Source organism: Rhinichthys klamathensis, unplaced genomic scaffold, assembly GCF_029890125.1.
Source record: "Rhinichthys klamathensis goyatoka isolate OS25496 unplaced genomic scaffold, OSU_Roscu_1.1 h1tg000679l_1, whole genome shotgun sequence".
NCBI classification, from domain to species: domain Eukaryota; kingdom Metazoa; phylum Chordata; class Actinopteri; order Cypriniformes; family Leuciscidae; genus Rhinichthys; species Rhinichthys klamathensis.
This window is the reverse complement of record NW_026607111.1, coordinates 252,197-272,684: the sequence shown is the minus strand read 5'-3', so window position 1 is coordinate 272,684 and position 20,488 is coordinate 252,197. Positions and strand designations below refer to the sequence as shown.

Below are 20,488 nucleotides of genomic sequence, written 5' to 3'. Positions count from 1 at the left end.
TTTTTTTAAGATGTGGTGTGCAATTTATGCATCACAGGACAAAATGGAATGGCAAAGACAATTTTATTAATATTTAATGATTTTATTAAAAAACATTTAGACTGAAAATAATTCTTTTAAATAATTTTTTGACTAATTTTTTCACCACTTCACCAAATGAAATAGAAAATATAATGATTGTTTCCAAACAGTTTTCTCAAACATTCCTTCATCTATCTGGTTGAAAAGACAGATAGTCCCAATAGAAAATATAATGATTGTTACCAGATAGTTTTCTCAAACATTCCTTCATCTATCTGGTCGAAAAGACAGATAGTCCTTATAGAAAATATAATGATTGTTACCAGATAGTTTTCTCAAACATTCCTTCATCTATCTTGTCGAAAAGACAGATAGTCCTTATAGAAAATATAATGATTGTTTCCAAACAGTTTTCTTTTAGCCCTAAAGACAGAAAGTGTCCCGCCCCCATGCTCACGCTATTGCTTGAGGCACCATTATTACGTTGGGCATTCACAGATTCACAGTCTTTTCAAGGAAATATTTCGAGTATTTTAACATTGAAAAAATGACACTCTTCAGGTTTAAAGTGCCATTTGACTTTCAGTGCACACCTCTGACACTTCCACAGTCAGAAGAGATGATATTGGTGCTTGGCATGTACTCTGTGTGTGTGTTCAAATGAGTTTTGTGTTTCATAGTGAGCTATGAAAGAATAGTATGTGTGTGTGTGTGTGTGTGTGTTTTGGTGCGACTGAAAACCTTTTAAACCATCGATTACACCTCCATCTCTCCACTCCTCTTACACACACACACACATAACCTCTCTGTCACTAATCCATGCTGGAATACCCCAGTGGCATCTCATCTTCCATTACTCTCTCTTTCTCTGTCTTTTCCCTCCATCCCTCTCCTGTTTTTGGGCCGGGTGTGGGTTGCACATGCTTGTGAGTATTTGAGTGCCTTTTCGGGCCAGGTGGACTTTGTGCTGTGTCATCATCTCCAACTACAGGCTGTAGCATTCAGAAAAAACTCTGTAAATTCCCACATCTCCATTTCTGCGCTGGATGATGCGTATGCAAGAAAACAAACCATTCAAGCTCTTATCGGCCTTCTGCTCTCTCTTTAAACGTATATATGGATGCGTAATGTCTTGTGTTGTTGAATAATGCATATCCGACTGGTCTGAGAGCTGCTGTTTTTAGGCGACTCTCTGCATCAAATGTTAATGGCATGTTGGCCCGTCACACACGCGTGTCTTTGCTGGAAAGAAGTCAGGCGTCCATTAGCTCTATTATTAGTCTGTTCATTCATTGTTATATTCTCTCGGTTTCTTTCTGTGGCCAGTCTTTTAAAACATCACACGTCCTTGTTTGCCCTCTCAAATGCTTATTTCTGTGGCTTTGGGTGATATTCTGGGCTGTAGCTAGATGACATCAGCTTCAAGCTTCTTGTGTGTGTTTGTGATCTCTGGCCAAAGTGCTTGCCTCATAATTGTTTTAACTGTACCATATTTAGCCTCAGACATGGTTTGGCTGATTATGCAATGCTCACACTCACATGTAGGCCAGGTTTTAAGGGACGCGCTCAGTTTATTCTCTCTCTAAAGCAGTGTAAGGCAGTGCAGGGCAGCTCAGGGCTTGCCTGCATAACAGTGTGTGTTTGTTGTTTTAGGGGATTAGGGTTTATAACGGACCCGGGCAGAGACCGTGAGGCCCTCGGCACAGCAGCCATAGCATGGCTTTTAACTTTAGCTTTCAGTCTGTCACAGGAACGGCTGCCCTGCCTCACACTGTTTTAAAACTTAGTGGCATAGTGTTTTGCATCTCTTCTCAAATTTAATAAGCAGATACAGTTCTTAGTAAGCCATTGCTCTGGTTCAACGTAGCATGTAGAGGTATTCATTTTATAAATATCTTTACATTTTTTGGGGGGGATGGGGGGGGTTTGCACCACATGACATTACACTCTGAACTAATTTTATCTTGTCATTAAAAAAAATCTGAAATTTTAACTGCTTTACTGCTGTTCTATGAAATAAAAATGAAAGATAAAGCCAAACTATGAATTGCAATAATACTGTGTTTTAGTATAATTTAATAGATCTGAACAAAAACTCAGCATCATGTCATGTACTGACAGACAGGTTATAGTGTATCTATCTATTTATAATACGCTACCATTCAAAAGTTTGGGGGTCAGTATGTTTTTATTTTTTTAAGAATTTAATAATTATATTCACCAAGGATGCAATCAACTGATTAAAAGATTTTACATGGTTACAAAAGATTTTATATTTCAAATAAATGCTGTTCTTTTCCATGTATAGCGCTATATAAATGTTCTAGTTATATTATATAGCTATATTCTAGCTATATAAATGTTTTCCATGTTCTAGTGCCTAGAAAAGCGCTATATAAATGTAATGAATTATTATTATTATTATTCTTTTGAACTTTTTGTTAATCAAATAATCGTGAAAAAAAATCACGGTTTCCAGTCCACAAAAGTATTAGGCAGCACAACTGTTTTTAACATTTATAAGAAGAAATGTTTTTCGAGCAGCAAATCAGCATTAGAATGATTTCTGAAGGTCTGATCATAGGAATAAATTAAAATGTTAAAATATATTACAATTGTTATACAATATACTGTCTTATTGTATATTGACAAAATAAATATAGTCATGGTGAGCATAACAGAACATTTTTAAAAATCTTACAGACTCCAAACAAACAGTAGTCTATAAACAAGTTCCACAATATATTACAGAAAATACTGTATTTTATATAATGTGCACAGTTGATCACAAAAAGTATCTATTGCCCATGTATTAACTGAAACCTAAACATTTGTGATAGAAATTTGAGTGTTGTAGAAAATACACACTTCACCTGTAAATGTACAACAAGTCGCTACCTTTGGCATGTAAGATAAGACCTGATAAGTACTTTATTGATCACTTGTGGGAAATTGTGAAAGAAGGAAACCTCCCCACTGGGGGAATCAAACCTATGCACTAAACTAATGAGGAAGATCTGAAAATTTTATGCCACGATTATTTTGCAGAACACATGAAACCAGCTTGACCGAGCGGCCATTTTGTGCTAATGTGTGGTGAGAGTTATTAGGTTTACCCTGGCCTGCTGCTCAGAGACTATGTTATTTCTGTGTTATCTCAGGGGCTCGGTTTGCAGCCTTCTGTTTGTGTTGCTTTGTGTGTGCAACAATTCATAAAGTGATTTTAGAGCCCTCTGTAGCACTTTGTTGAAGATGTCTGTGTTGTTTCAAGCATCCGTATGCTTGTAGTATTGGAGAATTTGTGTGTGTGTGTTTGGATGACTCAGCAAGGTGTGTGTTCTGAGAAATGTGCACTTCCATTGTCTCTGCCACTGGTACTGTAACTCAATGCCAGCTACCTCAGTGTGTGTGTGTGTGTGTGTGTGTGTGTGTGTGGCTGCGTGGATAAAGTACTGTTAGGATAGATGTGTTTTTGGATGGGATTCCCCTGGGCGGGGTACTTTCCTACTATTTTCCATCCCATACTGTGTGTGTTAATGACTGCCAAGTGTGTGTAGATGTTCAAATACTTATACATCTCGTACACTCATAGTGCAATATGTGTATTGTGTTTATCACATGTATATAATTTAGTGACAATAAAGTGATTTGATTGGACAATTTAGCTTATTATCTCTGCCCAAAGGACTGCATTGTGTATATGCATGAATTTGTGTGTGTGTGTTTGTGTACTAATTTTCCCATTACATAATACTGTGCACCAGTCCAGCAATAATCGAGAAATCTCTGCCTCTCCCTCGTTATAGCGCTAACCTGGTCAGTAGGTTAGCAATGTGACTTACTCTATTTGATAATGATGATGAAACACCCAAATGTACGTAAACTTTGTTTACTTAGTTGCACTTAGTTGCAATAAAATAGTCCCATTTTTGTGACCTAATCGACCTCACTATTGTAAATACTGATACATTACAGACAGAATGGTAGTGTTCAGATCAACAAATAAATTCATGTTGCAGTTGGTTTGCTTTAAAAAAATACACACTGTTTGGTTGAGGGTCATTGAGTGTTACGTGTGTTTCAAGTGGAATCATGTTTAACAAGGCTGATGCTGTTACTATAGGAGTCCTTATGATGATGATGATGATTGTTTTGATTCTCTACATCCCAGTAGCTGATGCTTGTTGCTTTGGTGAGACAGTGTGTGTTTGAGAGGAGTGAGTGTGCGTGGTTACATCATCAGTGTCTTGCATAATGTAGCAGCCTTTACTTGCTCTAGCCGAGGAGGGTAATCTGTCCCCAATGGCAGAGAGACAGAGAAAGAGTGAGAGACAGGGGGACTGGGACAGAGATTGATAAAGAGAGAGAGAGACGAGACGAGGAACAAGGACAGAGAAAGAGATAATCTTTATTGCTATGCTATCATTTGTTTTGTTTTATTATTATTATTAAAATTATTATTGCTTGTACTTTATTATAATTTCATGTATTTATTTATTTATTTTATAATGACAATGATGTTGATGATTATTTTGTGTCACTGCTTTTGTTGTGTGTATTCATGCTTTGCAATCTCTCCAGCAAAGTACTTTGAAATTAAGAGACAGTGGGACTGGGACAGAGAAAGAGAGGGGGACTGGGAAGACAAACAGGTGATGGAAAGAGTGACACAGAGGTAGGTGATTGGAGGTAGAGAGACAGATAGTGATCGAGAGCGAAAGACAAACAACAGGATGAGAGGAAGATGGATGGCTGTGGTGAGATCTGGACCCAAAACACTCTGCCCTGATAATACAATCATTCCAGCAATTAATGAGATCTCTCCCTGCTGTTGCGTGCGTGCGTGTGTGTGTGTGTGTTTCTCCATCCATGGACATCACTGATCCACACACACTCAGCAGAAGATCAACACTGACTGAATATCTAGACATGCTGAAGAGACACTGAACTGATACAGTGTGATCAGACACACACACGGCGGTGGCTGTAATCCAGGTCTCCTGTGGTGTGAGTGAGGTGAGTGTTATGTAATGACGAGCAGCAGGGCTTTAATCAGCTTGAGCAGATCCATTTAAGCATCTCTGAGATACGGAGCACAGCCGTCCTGCTGCTCACCATCACACCACCATCACATAGAAACACGTCTACCTGTGTGTGTGTGTGTGTGTGTGTGTGTATGATGGTGACAGGCGGTATCTCTGCATGTCTTCCAGCTCTGTGCATATTTACCATTGGACACACACTCAAACACACATACACGCTGTGTCCTGTCCTCTGTCCCCTCGCTCCCACCAACACACACACAGGGTCCAAAATTAACGCTTGGAAGCGCCAAATGCGAGTAAAAATTGGCTTGGGTAAGTAAATAATGTTACTTGCCAGTTGAAATGAATTAAAAAATATGTGGTTTATATTGAGTTGTGAGAATGATAATCTGAGCCTCGCTGATGTAAGTGATGCGAATGAAAGACTTATTCTGTCTTTTAACAATTGAAATGTCACGGCTTATGCAGAAACGGATCAAATTTAATTTAAATATATAATTTATTATTCTTATTATAATAAATAAAAATAATTCTAAATGGCCAGTAAATTTGATTAGTTCACCCACTATTGACAGACGAGGCAACAACAAGGCCATTTTGGACCTTGAGCGCGCACACATTCCCATACCTCTTATAGAAGTTTCTCACCAACTCCAAGTGTTACAACTGTGTAACTTGGATAGAAACACTCATATCCCTGTCTCTCTCGCTCTCAGATTGTTCACATATGTGTGACGGGCTCCCCCCCCCCACCACACACACTATCTAAAATTAGAGAGGTAGAAGAATAGCAGGAAGAGAGGGAGAACAGGGCTGATGGAGGTGAAGGAAGGAGGGGTGAGGAATGGGGTGATGGAGATAAAGAAAAGGGAGTATTTTTGGCTGGTTACACGTCACACAAACGCAAGTCAGACTGCCGTACACAAACAAAGATGAGGAGGGTGATAAAAGTGCTGTGCTCCGATGGGAGGGGGTTTGTGTGTACACTTGTTAACCATTTCAATGACCATTTTAATAAGACACAATGTTTTTTGGTTAAAAAGTTTGATTTGAATGCCCAAATAGCTTTTGAGGCCACTGTATATGCACCATATCATATTCTACTACATGTATATTTCATTGGAGATGATTTTAAGCATTCTTTTTATCTAATCACATTCAAGTCAGACAGTTAAACACATATTTCTATTAAGTGGTCCTCCCAGTCAGCACGAAAAAACAACAAAAAACAAAACATACAGTGTGACCAGCATTTTCCGATTCACAACAAATGACTCTTATGAGCCTGTTCTTTTAGTCAATCATTCAGTAAGACTCCCAAACTCATCTATTATTGGTTTGAATCAGACTGACGAATCATTCACTGAATGAACTCGCTGGATCTTTTAAGAGGTTACTGAATCAACATCGGACTCATTTACTTATCTTTGCGTGCAGAGCTGTCTGTTTCTAAAAGAAGCATGGTTTATGTCTTTAAAGTTCATGAAACTTTTTTGTAATAAATAACTTTAATTGAAAACATTAAAGTAGGCATGAAATGAAAATTCACCCCATCTATTTCTAAATGCATTATTGATCTTATTGTGAACACATAATTGTTTTAACCTCAAATTTAATAATCAAACATCATCTCGATCTTCACAACAAACTTCTCTCTGGTGACGTATGCCGGACTTCTCTTTTTATTTAGCTGACTTTAACTTAACTGCAAGCTCCCTACATTTTCCGATAATCCCTTTCATTCGGATATCACAATTTGGAAGAAAAAATCTGTTGCTACTTTTGTTACTTATCAAAACATCAGAATGTGTTTTATATTTCGTTGTATGTTTGCCCTCAGTTCTAGTTGCCAAGCACAGTGCTTTTGTAATTAATGTGTGATAAAAGTCTGTCATAGAGAAAGAGGTTTTATTGTGTTTGACTGATTTTATTATCTCTTCTTTACGTATTGGATTTATATTTATTTCCTCTCTATCCTCCACCCAGGCAAAGAGGAAGTCTGTGGTGGGACCGCACCGTTCAGGTGTGCTAATGAAGCGTGTGTGTGAATCAGGTTTTCTCTGCCAGTATTGTAATCCAGTTAGGTGCATAAGTGTGTGTTCATCTGGTTAAATTTAGGAGAGCGAGTTTTCCCTTTTCTGCTACATTTGAACAAGAAGAATTTTGACTTTATACCAAAGTCAAAACTAAACGAAAGTAGAGTTTTGCTTGTTTCTGCTCACATATACTGAATCATGTCCAAATTGTGAGAACATTTGTAGTGGTCTTCACTCACAAATCGACCAACTCAAATCTAATTATTTGGATTGTTTTTTTAGGTTACGGTTTAGAAGTTGAGTAAATATCAGTGTCTTAGTGTGAAAACCATTGCGGCTTTAAGAGTTTTCACTAATATAGTGTGTGTTTGTTTGTAGACTCTGAGAGAAGCCTGCTTACTTCCCAGCAAGCTAGAAGTGCACGGGAAAACTAACAAATACCTGTTGCTGGCTCTCTCTCTGTTCCTTTCATCTCTGCTCCTGGGCCTCGCTTATTTCTTTCGTGCTCCTTTCTGGCTCCTACCTTTTCTATTTGAGACTCATGCTCTGGTGAAAGGATTAATTGTCGTTTATGTTTTATTTCTTGTTCTCTTCATTTCTAGGGGTTTATTTTTAGGCCTGAAGTGTCTGGTTGCTAAGAGACGGTGTCCAAGAGAGAGAGGGAGGGAGAGGATGGAGAAAGCAAGGGAATGGAGGAGAGAGATTGTTTGCGTTGTGAAGGCTGAATTACAAACACGCTCACGCATTGAGTCAGCGCTGACGCACACTCGCACACACACCGACACACTGTGCCTGTTGCTTGTTTTTCTTTATTATCTTTATCACTCCATGCTGCGAAATGTTTGTGTGTCAGTTGGCGTGACTTTCGTTGAAAGTTTGCGACTCATCAGATCTGATTTAAATGTGAGGAAAGTGACAAATGTTTTAGTATAGAAGATGCCCTGAGTCAAAATCTGTCACACACACACACACACACATGCACACACACACACGCACATGCGCGTGCACGCACATATACAAGAAGCAGAGATGTTGTTGTGGTGCAGAACAGTTGCTAACTTCCTGTACCGCAATGGTGACACATTCCAGGAAACACCCAGTCACACGTACATGTACGCACACATACACATGTACACGAACACGCTTTACTGTAACTCTCTAGTGCGTTTAACCCTACTACTCCTGCATTACAGGCGTTCAGCCACAGCGATGATATACTTAGTGACATAGGGGTGATATAACCTGTCAATGACTCGTCAGATGACTGCGTCACTTGGCTGATATTTCTTATCTTCGACATGATTGCATTGTTTGACAGAAGCGACCTTGTGAAAAGGGGTTCCCCAGGGGCAAGTAATGGGTCCTCTAAAAGCCTTATACAAACACTCACACACTCTGAGCAGTAATGTGTTAAGGTGGGAGGGCTGAACTCTCATTTTCTCACCTACCTGTCGGAACATTAACACTAACTGGAGAGAGGCTGTGTATGTGTGTGACTATACTTGTGAGGGTCAAATTTTGCCCTTGCAAATGTATTAAAAACATGCCGAGAACCGACTTGGACATTTTAAGTGGTCCTCGCTATTTGAAAGATTCACAAATCATGTTTTGCTTTACATATAGTAATGTCAATTTTTTAAGGTTTGTGTGAAAAGGTTTGTGTTTGGGTTAAGGGATATTTCATCCAAAAATAAAAGTTTGGAATGATTTGAGGGTGAGTAAATAATGACAGCATTCTCATGAATTCATTTCATCAATTTTATTTATTAAATAATTGGCACCCCTAAATCCAAAATATCTCTTTAAGTTTGGGTTTAGAGGTAGGGTAAAGTAAATATTATCTTGAAAGCATGAAAACCATCATGTCTATGAGGGTTCTTCTCTCTGTGTGTGTGTGTGAGAATACGTGAGCGAGTTAAAAAGAGAGAGTGGAAATAGCATGTTAGTGTTTGACTGCAGGAGTGTGAGAAGTTTGAGATGGTAATTTAAATGAGAGAGAGAGTGATAGGGGACGAGTGGCTCTTGTCAAGGGATTGAGTGAATAAGTGATGTTCAGAGAGAGAGAGATAGAGATGGAGAGGAGAAATAGAAGGGTAATGATCGGTGGATGAGAAGACAAATATACTCTGAGTTCTGGGATGCGGGATGCTCCACTTCTCCTCTGTGTACCCATATTTTGAACATTCTCAACACTCACAACACGTAAAGTGTGTGTGTGTGAAGAAAGATATGTTTAGCTATTTAAAAAATATATTCCACCCAAAAATAAAAGTTCTGTCATCATTTACTCACCTTCACAAAAGGCTGTTACCGGTGTTACACCGTGTTCAGCCGCACACGGATTACATCACTTGGCCGATTACATCATGTGGCACCGCCCCCCACCGTCGGTTAGATTTTTTATAGTAATAAAAATCATTTAGTTCAGTTAGAGAACATACACTACAATTAAAAACTTTGTTGTTGTGCTTTTCATTAAGAATAATAAGAACACACCATTCAAGCAATTGCCGAAATATTCGCATTTTAAAGTGAGAGTAAAATGCACAAGGCCGCTTCGGGCATTCATAAGCGATTTAAAAGCGAGGTGGAAAAGAGGGATAAACTCCAACGTTCAGCTTTAGTTTTAACAGTGAAAGAGTGTGTGGTAAGCTGTAAGTAGCTAAACGCTTAATATTTGAAACTGTTTTACCATATAAATGGTCAGCGACTAACAGTAGTCTAATATCCAGTGGTTAGCCTTTGTGAGACAAGATAAGAAAAATGTAGCATTTTTTTATTCCCTTTTTAACCCTATTAATCCTTTAATTTCATTCCTTAAAATAAAAAAATTGCCCCTTTCCCCCTCCCCACTCGGAAAAAAGAGAGAAGAAAAAACAAACAAACTTTGGTTTACCCCCCAATGTTCAAGACATGTTTACGGCCGTGACATGAGGATGAGTAAATGATGACAGAATTTCTGAAGTGTTTTTGGTGGCAGAAATTTAAAGAGAAATTATGCAAACATTTTCTATTTTAATCGCATACCTCTCCACCCTCTTTTTCCTGGTTCTTTGAAAGCGCTGCAACTGGTTGGAGAAGTACTGGTGTGTGAAGGAAGAAATTTACAGTGTGAAACCCCGTAACTTTTTATTTCATCCTTTGATTTGCTCTCTCTTTCTGTCGTCCCCCATCCATCTCTCTCTCTCTCTCTCTCTCTCTCTCTCTCTCTCTCTCTCTCTCTCTCTCTCTCTCTCTCTCTCTCTCTCTCTCTCTCTCTCTCTCTCTCTCTCTCTCTCTAAAACAATAACCTCAGTGTTTGTCTATTTTTGGAGGTTCAAGGCCACCACTAACCCCCTGGTCTTATTTCTACGTTCCTCAAGGCACATAATGAAACCGCTTTTGTGTATGTGAGTGTTTACAGTGGAGAGTTACATTCTACCCTTTTCATATGTGTGTTCACTCTCATTCATTGGTTGCAATACACGCTGTATAATAAATCTTAAACGGCACTATGGTTTCACTCTGTTCACTTTTTTTCTTGCATTATATATGACATCAGTTCATTGTTTTGTAGCCAGCTCTTTTCTACCAACAGGTTGCCAGTGCTGCTGTTGCACATTTTTCTATCGGATTTTGTCACATTGCAAAGTTTATTTTTAACAAGATCCAAGATCATTTCAGTCATTTCATTTCAGAGCTTTCAGGGCTGTTTTGCACAGTTAGAAACTGTGTTTGCAGCAAACTCACAAGCCTCTGCAGCTCATTTCACATGCGAAGGGGGCATTTCAGATGTAGAAGCAAAGCTTTTCTAAAAAAATGCTTTAAAAACCCCCTGAAATATTTCTCTTTGTGACACAAAAAAACATTAGTAACATTATAAGCAGAACTTATTAATGAATAATACATTTAAAATGTATGATATTATCCCTTTAAATAATTTCGTAACATCAGCTTGTAATGGCATTGCAAAGAGATTGGTCTAAACATGCTCATCCACACTCAAAACACTCACTTTGAATGCTTACTATATTCAGCCCTAACACTCACCTGTTAGTGTTAAACCACTGATGTTCTCTCTCCTTTCTCTTCACACAGAGTTATTTTCTATCAGTTTACACACACACACACACACACACTTGCTCACAGTCTCAGCAGAGGTGTGAAAAAGACCAGGGAACAGTCACAGGTCCAGTGTACTTTATACGAAGATCTACTGCCACTGAAATCACAGGCAATGACGTTCTTTTTTCAAGTCCTGCTCATTTATTCCTGTTGGAAACAGATGGAAAAGGCTTCAGGAGTTTTGGAGAGCGGCATAAAATGATAGCCTTCGAAAACGTGATGAATTTGATTTATCTATCCTCTTTTTCCAAATTCGATTTTTTGGCAGCTCCCATCTGAAAAGAGAGGAGACCGAGAAAGAGCTGTCTTTGTTGTGCTTTTTTTCCCCAGCCAACAGCTGAATCCCTCCTCTGTGCTGCCTGACAGAAACTCCTTCAGAACTTTTTGATAAGTCATTTTGAGTCTCTCTCTCTCTCGTCCCCTCACGCTCAATTTCAAAGTGCTTTATTGGCGTAGAGTTTTTCTTGAGCATCAATACACACGCAGATTGTGAAAAAATACAAGAGATATAATGTTAATAAAATAAAAAGATAATGTACACTGTTCAAAAGTTTGAGGTCGGACAGATTTTTTTCAGGATTTCTAAAGAAATGTCTCACCAAGGTTGTATTTATTAGATCAGAAAATACAGTAAAAACAATAATATTGTACAAAAAAGAAGAAAAAAAAGACTAATAACTTTCTTTGTTTAATATAAATGTTAAAAAAAAATAAGCGAAGCTTTAGAAATCTAAATGAGTCTTCAGAAATCTTGCTAATATTCAGATTTTTGGAGTACAACTTTTCAACTTTTTTTTTTTATTGTTTTCAATGTTGAAAACAGTTGTGCTGCTTAATATTTTTGTGACAAGTTCAAAAGAACAGCATTTATTTGATTTTTTTTGTAACATTAAATGTGTTAACCTTAACATTTCTGAATAAAAATCATATTGACCCCAAACTTTTGAACAGTGTGTATACAATTTTAAATAGGTTGCGAATGTGATTTGTTGTATTTATGAAACAGTCCAGTATATAATTAAATAATTAATAAAAATTAAGTAACTTACATTTCAGACGAAATCAGACCAGTCAATCCACTTGGAAATGGTTAAAAATAACAGTTTGAAATCAAATAAATGATAAAAATATGATCAACATAAATACAATATAAAAGACTGTAATTTCATTTTAAGACTACTTTGTTATAGAGATAGTGATTAAGCCAGAGATCAGAGAATTGCCTGGAATCTGATAGTGTGGAGTTCACATTTAAATTTGGCTGTGACATATGCATGTCTGCCATCCTCCAGTAACACCTGCATTTGATCTCTTTCAGACATTTTAGGAAAATGTGGAATGAAGTCTTAAAACGTATTACAAAGTGTGAAAGTGTGTCACTCTCTTTCTGTCTGCCTCTTCCCATATAAACACGCCACTATGCAGAGCACAACGGTAGTTTCCTTGGATTCTCTGAATTCTTCAAATACTTCCTATGTAAAGACTTAAGTGCTGGAGCGCCTGTGAAATTTACATTCTTGAGTGAAATCGATGCCTCAGAGAGAGAGAGAGGCAATTTGACCTGAGTGACAACAGACTACTAGAAGAGCTATGATCTCATCCCCCTCTCTCTCTTTCTCTCTCTCTCTCACCCCATCCCCCTTTCCCTCTCTCTATTGTTTCCCTCTCTCCCACTACCTCCTCAGTCCCCCTCTTTTCTTTTCCTTCTTGTCCTCTCTTTTCTCTTCTTTTTCTTGTCTTGTCTCCTCTCTTTGTCATCTCGCTCTGTTTTTTTCACGTTCTTCTTTCTAAGTTTCTTCTCTCTTTTTAACTCACACACTCGGGCGTCCCAGGACAGAGAGAATATCTCCCAACAAAACGCAGTCAGGTTGTTGCATTATTGATGCGGTGTGTGTGTGTTTGTGGGTCTTTCTTCTCTCCTCTGTAATGGGGATCTAGTGTCTCCCCCTGGGGGGGGGGGAAGAGGGCGTATGAGGGGGTGAAGGTCACAAAGGTTAAGTAGGGTGGGGGGGGATGAGGTCATACACTCTCACACAACACAGCATGTTATTAAGACACTCGCACAGCTCCTCAGGACACACAACTCATCATTACGCACGTGGATTTATTCACATTCAAAAACTCACCAAGAAATTGTAATTTCTGTGCAGGTTCCAAAGCCATAGAAAATACACAACCTGATTTTTACATTAGAGCTAGATTTTGGAATGATTTTTACATAAGGAGGGCCCTGTGAATTTTTTTTTTTTTTTTTTTTTTTTTTTTTTCTGGATTTACTATATTTACTGAGGTTTAGTGTCATAGGGTGTATTCACACCTGCCTCTAGTTCGTTTCCCCCCTTGGTGCGGACCTTTTGGGCAGGTGTGAATACAGCAATCGAACTCGGGTGCGGACCAAACAACCGAACCGAGACCCAGCTGAAGAGGTGGTCTCGGTACGGTTCCAAACGAACTCTGGTACGGTTCGTTTACGGTGTGAACATGAACCGACCCAATTGCAAGAAAGCACTGCGCCTTTGAGTTAACAGGCTTCCGTAGTCGGAGATTTTGGCATAATGGTTTGTGTTATTGTTGTTCAAGTGCGAAAGAGAATTCCATTCCGGCGCGCTGTCTGGCCACACGATACTGTTGCGCGTCTTTCTGCGCGCCGTGTGTGCGTCATTGGAATGAATGAATGAGTGTGTGCATCAGGATATTCACATACAGAGCGTTCTCTTTAGTCTAATCGCGCATAGATGCAAAAAAAACTTTTGCAGTTCATATAATAGTTACAAGGATGACACTGCGTTAAACTGGACAAACTTAATCGCAAGCGTTAACATTGACAGCACTTGTTAGCAGTATACAATAAGAATCTCATTATTTGAATGTGTGAACATAGCCCCTCTCTATGAATGAAAACTTTATACCTTATCCGTCTTCTGCGCAGTTTCTTCATATTGCGTTTGTACAGAATAACACAAAATTAGTAAAACAACAAATATTGCAGTACGAAATATCTCCATGCTGAGCCTTTTTTGCACTTCCTGATTTCCCTACTTGAGAATCCTTGTCCAATGAATGGACGACCTTAGCACACATGTGGTTTTGTGTACAAATTTTGGTTCACTTGCAAAAAGAGCTGTGTGAAAGCGAACCGTACCAAAAAAAAAAAAAAATTATTTGGTCCGGACCAAAGCAAGTGAACTATCGGACTTTCCTGGTGTGAATACACCCATAAACTCCAGATTTAAAGGGAACAAAATCTTCACAAATCTCTTCATAGTGCACATCCACAGAAAATAAGACTCGCACTGACTGACAACAACTAAGTTTAAGGTTGTTCTGATGCAGCATTTCATTTTCCCAGAACAAAATTTGTCTTATACTAGGTTATTACTATACATACTCAAGCATGCGTGACACTTGTGGTGTTTTCAGCATCTCACACCGGGCATAAACATCTCCAGTGCTTCACTTCACAAGCATTTCACCATTTCATGTAAATTTTTAATAAATCATAAATCAACACAGAATTCCTGATGAAATAAAACTTTTTCACACTAAATTACACTTTAGTTTAGGGTCCAATTCTCACTATTAACTATTAACTACGGCTTTTGCCTCAATAAACTCCTAATTACTGCTTATTAATAGTAGGTATTGGGAAGGATTAAGGGAAGCAGAATATGGTCATGCAGACAAAGGCATTAATATGTGCTTTATAAGTACTAATGAACAGCCAATATCCTAGTAATATGCATGCTAATAAGCAACTAGTTAATAGTGAGAATTGGACCCTAAACTAAAGTGTTACCAATAAAACCTTTCATGTGGATTTCATTGGACCCTAAAACCTTAATAAAATGATGTCACGGTGTATTTGGTTGATGATTTCAATTAATTACACATGCTTTTTTACTCAAATTTAATTTATCCATTAACACAGAATATATTTACGAAAGATTTCTATTTAAGATAAAAGCTGAAATAAATTCCTCACCTTCCACAATTTAAGCAGCACAACCATTTTCAACTAATAATAATAAGTAGAAGAAATGTTTCTTGAGCAGAAATCAGCATATTAGAATGATTTATGAAGGATCACGTGACACTGAAAACTGGAGTAATGATGCTAAAAATGTAGCTTTGCCATTAGAGAAAAAAGAAAAAATTAAATGATAAAACAGAAAATGGTTATTTTAAATTGTATTCATATTTAACAATATTACTGTTTTTTTCAGGGTTTTTTTTTATCAGATAAAGGCACCCTAGATTAACATAAGAGACTTCCTTCAAAAACATAATTTATTTTTTTATTTTTTTAAATCTTACTGACCCCAACCTTTTTGAACTGTTGCAATGTGCACATACAGTTAGGTCCATATATATTTGGACACAGGCACAATTTTTTTTTTTTCAGATATTTACCAAAACATATTCAAGCTATAGTTATATAATGGATATGGGCTGAAAGTGCACACTCTCAGGTTTAATTTGAGAGTATTTAAATCCAAATTGGAGGAAGGGTTTAGGAATTACAGCTCTTGAGAGTAGCCACCCCCCTTTTTCAAGGGACCAAAAGTAATTGGACAATTGAATCAAAAGTGGTTTCTTGGACAGGTGTGGGCTATTGCTTCGTTATTTCTTTATCAATTAAGCAGGTAACAGGTCTGAAGTTGATTCTAAGAGTGGTATTTGCATTTGGAATCTATTGCTGTGAACCTACATCATGCGTTCAAAGGAGCTCTCCATGCAAGTCAAACAGGCCATCATTAGGCTTCAAAAACAAAATAAATCCATCCGAGAGATAGCTGGAATATTAGGAGTGGCCAAATCAACAGTTTGGTACATTCTGAGAAAAAAAGAATGCACTGGTGAGCTCAGCAACATAAAAAGGCCTGGACGTCCACGGAAGACAACAGTGGTAGATGATCGCAGGATCCTCTCCATGATAAAGAAAAACCCATTCACAGCATCCAGCCAAGTGAAGGACACTCTCCAGGAGGTAGGCGTGTCATTGTCAAAGTCTACAATCAAGCGAAGACTTCACGAGAGCAAATACAGAGGGTTCACCACAAGGTGCAAACCATTCATAAGCATCAAGAATAGAAAGGTCAGATTAGACTATGCCAAAAAAACATCTAAAAAAGCCTGACCAGTTCTGGAAAAGCATTCTTTGGACGGATGAAACTAAGATCAACCTGTACCAAAATGACGGTAAGAAAAAAGTATGGAGAAGGCTTGGAACAGCTCATGATCCAAAGCATACAACGTCATCTGTAAAACATGGTGGAGGCAGTGTGATGGCATGGGCATGCATGGCTTCCAGTGGAACTGGATCACTGGTGTTTATTGATGATGTGACAGAAGACAGAAGCGGCCGGATGAATTCTGAAGTGTATAGGAATATACTGTCTGCCCAGATTCAGCCAAATGCAGCAAAGTTGATTGGAAGGCGCTTCACGGTACAGATGGACAATGATCCAAAACACACCGCAAAAGCAACCCAGGAGTTTTTTAAGGAAAAGAAGTGGAAAATTTTGCAATGGCCGAGTCAATCACCTGATCTCAACCCGATCGAACATGCTTTTCACTTGCTGAAGGCAAAACTAAAGGCAGAAAGACCCACGAACAAACAACAACTGAAGACAGCTGCAGTTAAGGCCTGGCAAAGCATCACAAAGCAGGAAACCCAGTCTTTGGTGATGTCCATGACTTCCAGACTTAAGGCAGTCATTGCCTGCAAAGGATTCTCAACAAAATATTAAAAATAAACATTTTATTAGTGATTATATTAATTTGTCCAATTACATTTGAGCCCCTGAAAATGGGGGGACTGTGTATAAAAATGGTTGCAGTTTCTAAAATGTTTACTTGATATTTTTGTTCAACCTCTTGAATTAAAGCTGAAAGTCTGCACTTCAAATTCATCCTGATTGTTTCATTTTAATTTTATTCTGGTGGCATACAGAGCCAAAAGTGTGAAAATTGTGCCTGTGTCCAAATATATATGGACCTAACTGTACATCTGTGTGTGTACTTATGTATCACATATGTATGTATCGGTGTGCATTTCTGAGAAATGCAGAGGTGCCATGAGATATGATGTGGGTGTGAAACATGGGCCATTACAGAGCATTGATGCTGGAACCTTCTATAATTGTCTGTAGGAGCATGATTAAACACACACACACACACACACACACACACACACACACACACACACACACACACACACACACACACACACACACACACACACACACACACACACACACACACACACACAGAGAGTGCCTGAAGAGGTTTTTATCCTAAAACATGACCTCACTGTCATTAGCTTTTCTGCATATGTAACAGCCGCCCACTCTGAGACGCACACAGAAATCAGTCGACTCACACAGCAGATTCATTCAGATCACACCTGAATCAGGACTCTCCTGGATGTGTTGAATTATATGTGTGAATCTATGCGTAGATCTGAATGTGAATCAACAACATTTTTTGTATGTGTTGAGAGAGAGCAGTAACTGTATCTGTGCCTGCTGGTGAGTGAGTGTGTGACTCATGGTGTCTCCTCTTCATTGTTCATCAGGGAGTTTGACAGACATATTGAATTTAGCTCAAACTTCTTAGTAAGGATCCTTTTCATGTGTGTGCATGTGTGTGTGTGTGTGTGTGAGAGAGAGAGATGTGAAACCAGATCCCTGTCTGCAGTTCCTGAAGTCAGACTTTGCTCTCTAGTGCATGGTACATTTGACCTCTTAAAGGAGCAATCAGATGTACCCTCTAAGAGAGAGAGAGAGTGTGTGCGTGCGTGTGCGTGCGTGCGTGTGTGTGTTGTTTTGAGAGCCAGTAGAGGTTATAGGATGTCATACAATACATGTATTTCTCTTCATTTGCTGAAGGTAAAAAGATATGTCAGTCCAGGTGTAAAAAACACACAACTGGATTCCTGTCTTGTAGAAGAAAAACAATTCTGGTTGTTGGCAGGTAAAAAACAGGAAAAACCACCACTTGAGTGTGTAATTTAGATCTGTTGAGTCACCGAGACGAAGTGATTCGCCCGTTTCTAAGAATCCGTAAATTGTCAGAAGTTGTTGAGTAAAATGCTTTGGATAATTATTAATAAAAAGATTGTTTTAAAAGTGTCCATAGTCTGTAGAGCGTACCAAGACCAAGGACAGCATGAACGGATAAAATTTAAGTCGCTTTGGATAAAAAATGATCCCAAATGCCTTAAATGTATGCATGAGAATTGTTTTACAGAGCTTTGACATGGCGGAAAATACATTTTATAATACAGGAATGAATTAAATGATGGAATGAAGGTGTAAATGCAGCTAAACTCAATGTAGCTTCATTAGTGAAAATTCAGACAGTTAAAAACAAAAAGCAAAACTGCCTGGTAAAAAAACAAAAAACATGCAGGAGCAGTTCCGTGTGTGTGTGAAGGGCTTCTGTGTGTGTGAAACTGAGTGTAAAGTAAAGAGGATCAGCTGTGGAGGAACCACTGTGAGCCGTGACCCTATCTGACCTTTAGCAGCCTCAACTTAAACCGACCCTGCCTGACCACACTTCACCCGTCCTCACCCTCAGTCACTAGACACCCTCCATTCTTTCTGCCCTTTCAAATCATTTCTTGTTTCTAAAAATGCAAAGAGCTTTCACACATCAGATTGTGTTAGATTGAGAGTGGTGTAGCTGGTGACTTTAAAACTGACCTCAAAGTGATTGATGATAAGAGATGTGACGATATAGAGAGACTGAGAGTGCACAATATAGTGGACATGCCTGCTGAAGAGGATGATGACAGCACTGAAAGGGGTGATCATTGGCCTTGTTAGTCAATGAATAATATTTCTCAACTTTCCATGTGGACATATCAACTAGAGTCTGATCTCTCTTCTCTCTGCAGGGTTTGCGTTCCCAGACTGGGCCTATAAGCCAGAGTCCAGTCCTGGCTCCAGACAGATCCAGCTGTGGCACTTTATCCTAGAGCTGCTGAGGAAGGAGGAGTATCATGATGTGATTGCCTGGCAGGGGGACTACGGGGAGTTTGTGATCAAAGACCCTGATGAGGTGGCAAGGCTTTGGGGCGCCCGCAAGTGCAAACCTCAGATGAACTACGACAAACTCAGCAGAGCTCTCAGGTAAGACTCTCTCTGTCATTTTTGTCTTTGTCTTTAAGCAGGTAATTTAATCTGGAACAATTTACAGTACACTTATTTCAGGCACAATCCCCCTTGAGCAGCTTGGGGTTAAGTGATTTGTGCACAAGGTTTGAACCTATGATTTTTTTGGAAACCAGGCCAGACCTATCAGTACTAAGGTAGGCCAGTTAAAGGCTCTTTAAGGCTCTTTTAAAAGTTGCCTTTTTTCCCTCTTTATACTATCTCTTAACCAACCAGAATAAGCTAAGAATTTCAAAACATGGTTCAGCTTTAAACACATCCAACCTTTTAACCATTTACTATTTAAATTGTGTAATCCTGTACAGTTTTAGTTTGACCAATGAAAACTGAGGCCTATTTCTGCTCAGTCAGTACAGAAGCGGCGAAATCATCCAATTCTTGTGTTGCGTTATAGGATTGACCCTGTCGCTGCTCGCTGGAGAGTTAGTTGTCGCTGTAGAGTCTGATCTTTCACTAATCCCAGTCCATTTACCTGTGCAGGAGCCGATCTCATTAGAGGACAGACAGGCGAATGTATTCTGAGCAGCTGACCGTGTTAGCCTTCGCTTCATTTTCTGACCTGATCTGCATTTGTTCATTTGTACCTTTATTTTCGTCTCTGACTCACCTGCTTTAGCAGATCAGCTCTGATCCTCAAAGTGGATGGAGAGTGATCCACTTTCTGCGTTTATTTTGAACCCATCTCAGGGCAGACCTCATATGTTAGTGGAGTTACTCCACACAAGGGTTCTGCGCTGGACCTAATCAATCATTCACTCTATTGATTACCATCAGTTCATGATCCAGTGCAGTTAGACCACTAGAGTGGATGTGCTATTTGTTAAAAGGATAGTAGTTTTTGTTGTCATTTATTCACCCTCATGTTTTTCTCAATGCGTTTCTTTCTACTTTGGAACACAAAATAAGATATTTTTAAAGAACATTGAGGTCCACACAACACAGAAACCTATTGACTTTCATCATCTGGGCAAAAAAAAAAAACATTACATTGAGGTGTATTTTAGTTTACCATAAATGCTTGTCAATATGTTTGGCAATACACTTTAACCATATTTCAAAGGACAGTTAAACAGTGTTGCCTGTTTAATTCTAAGTGTCAGAAAGA

At 38.7% G+C, this 20,488-nt stretch overlaps 2 protein-coding genes across 2 annotated transcripts in view; one reads left to right on the top strand and one right to left on the bottom strand.

The window, feature by feature from the left end:
* rabac1 (Rab acceptor 1 (prenylated)) overlaps nucleotides 1–20,488 on the bottom strand; it is a 197,104-nt gene that overhangs the window by 119,995 nt on the left and 56,621 nt on the right. The window lies entirely within an intron of this gene.
* The window catches only part of erfl3 (Ets2 repressor factor like 3), a 51,902-nt gene that overhangs the window by 12,183 nt on the left and 19,231 nt on the right, over nucleotides 1–20,488 (top strand). The window contains exon 2 of the mRNA XM_056241863.1: nucleotides 19,107–19,341. Within this exon, the coding sequence (XP_056097838.1) occupies nucleotides 19,107–19,341 (235 nt within the window). The remainder of the gene's footprint in view (nucleotides 1–19,106; nucleotides 19,342–20,488) is intronic.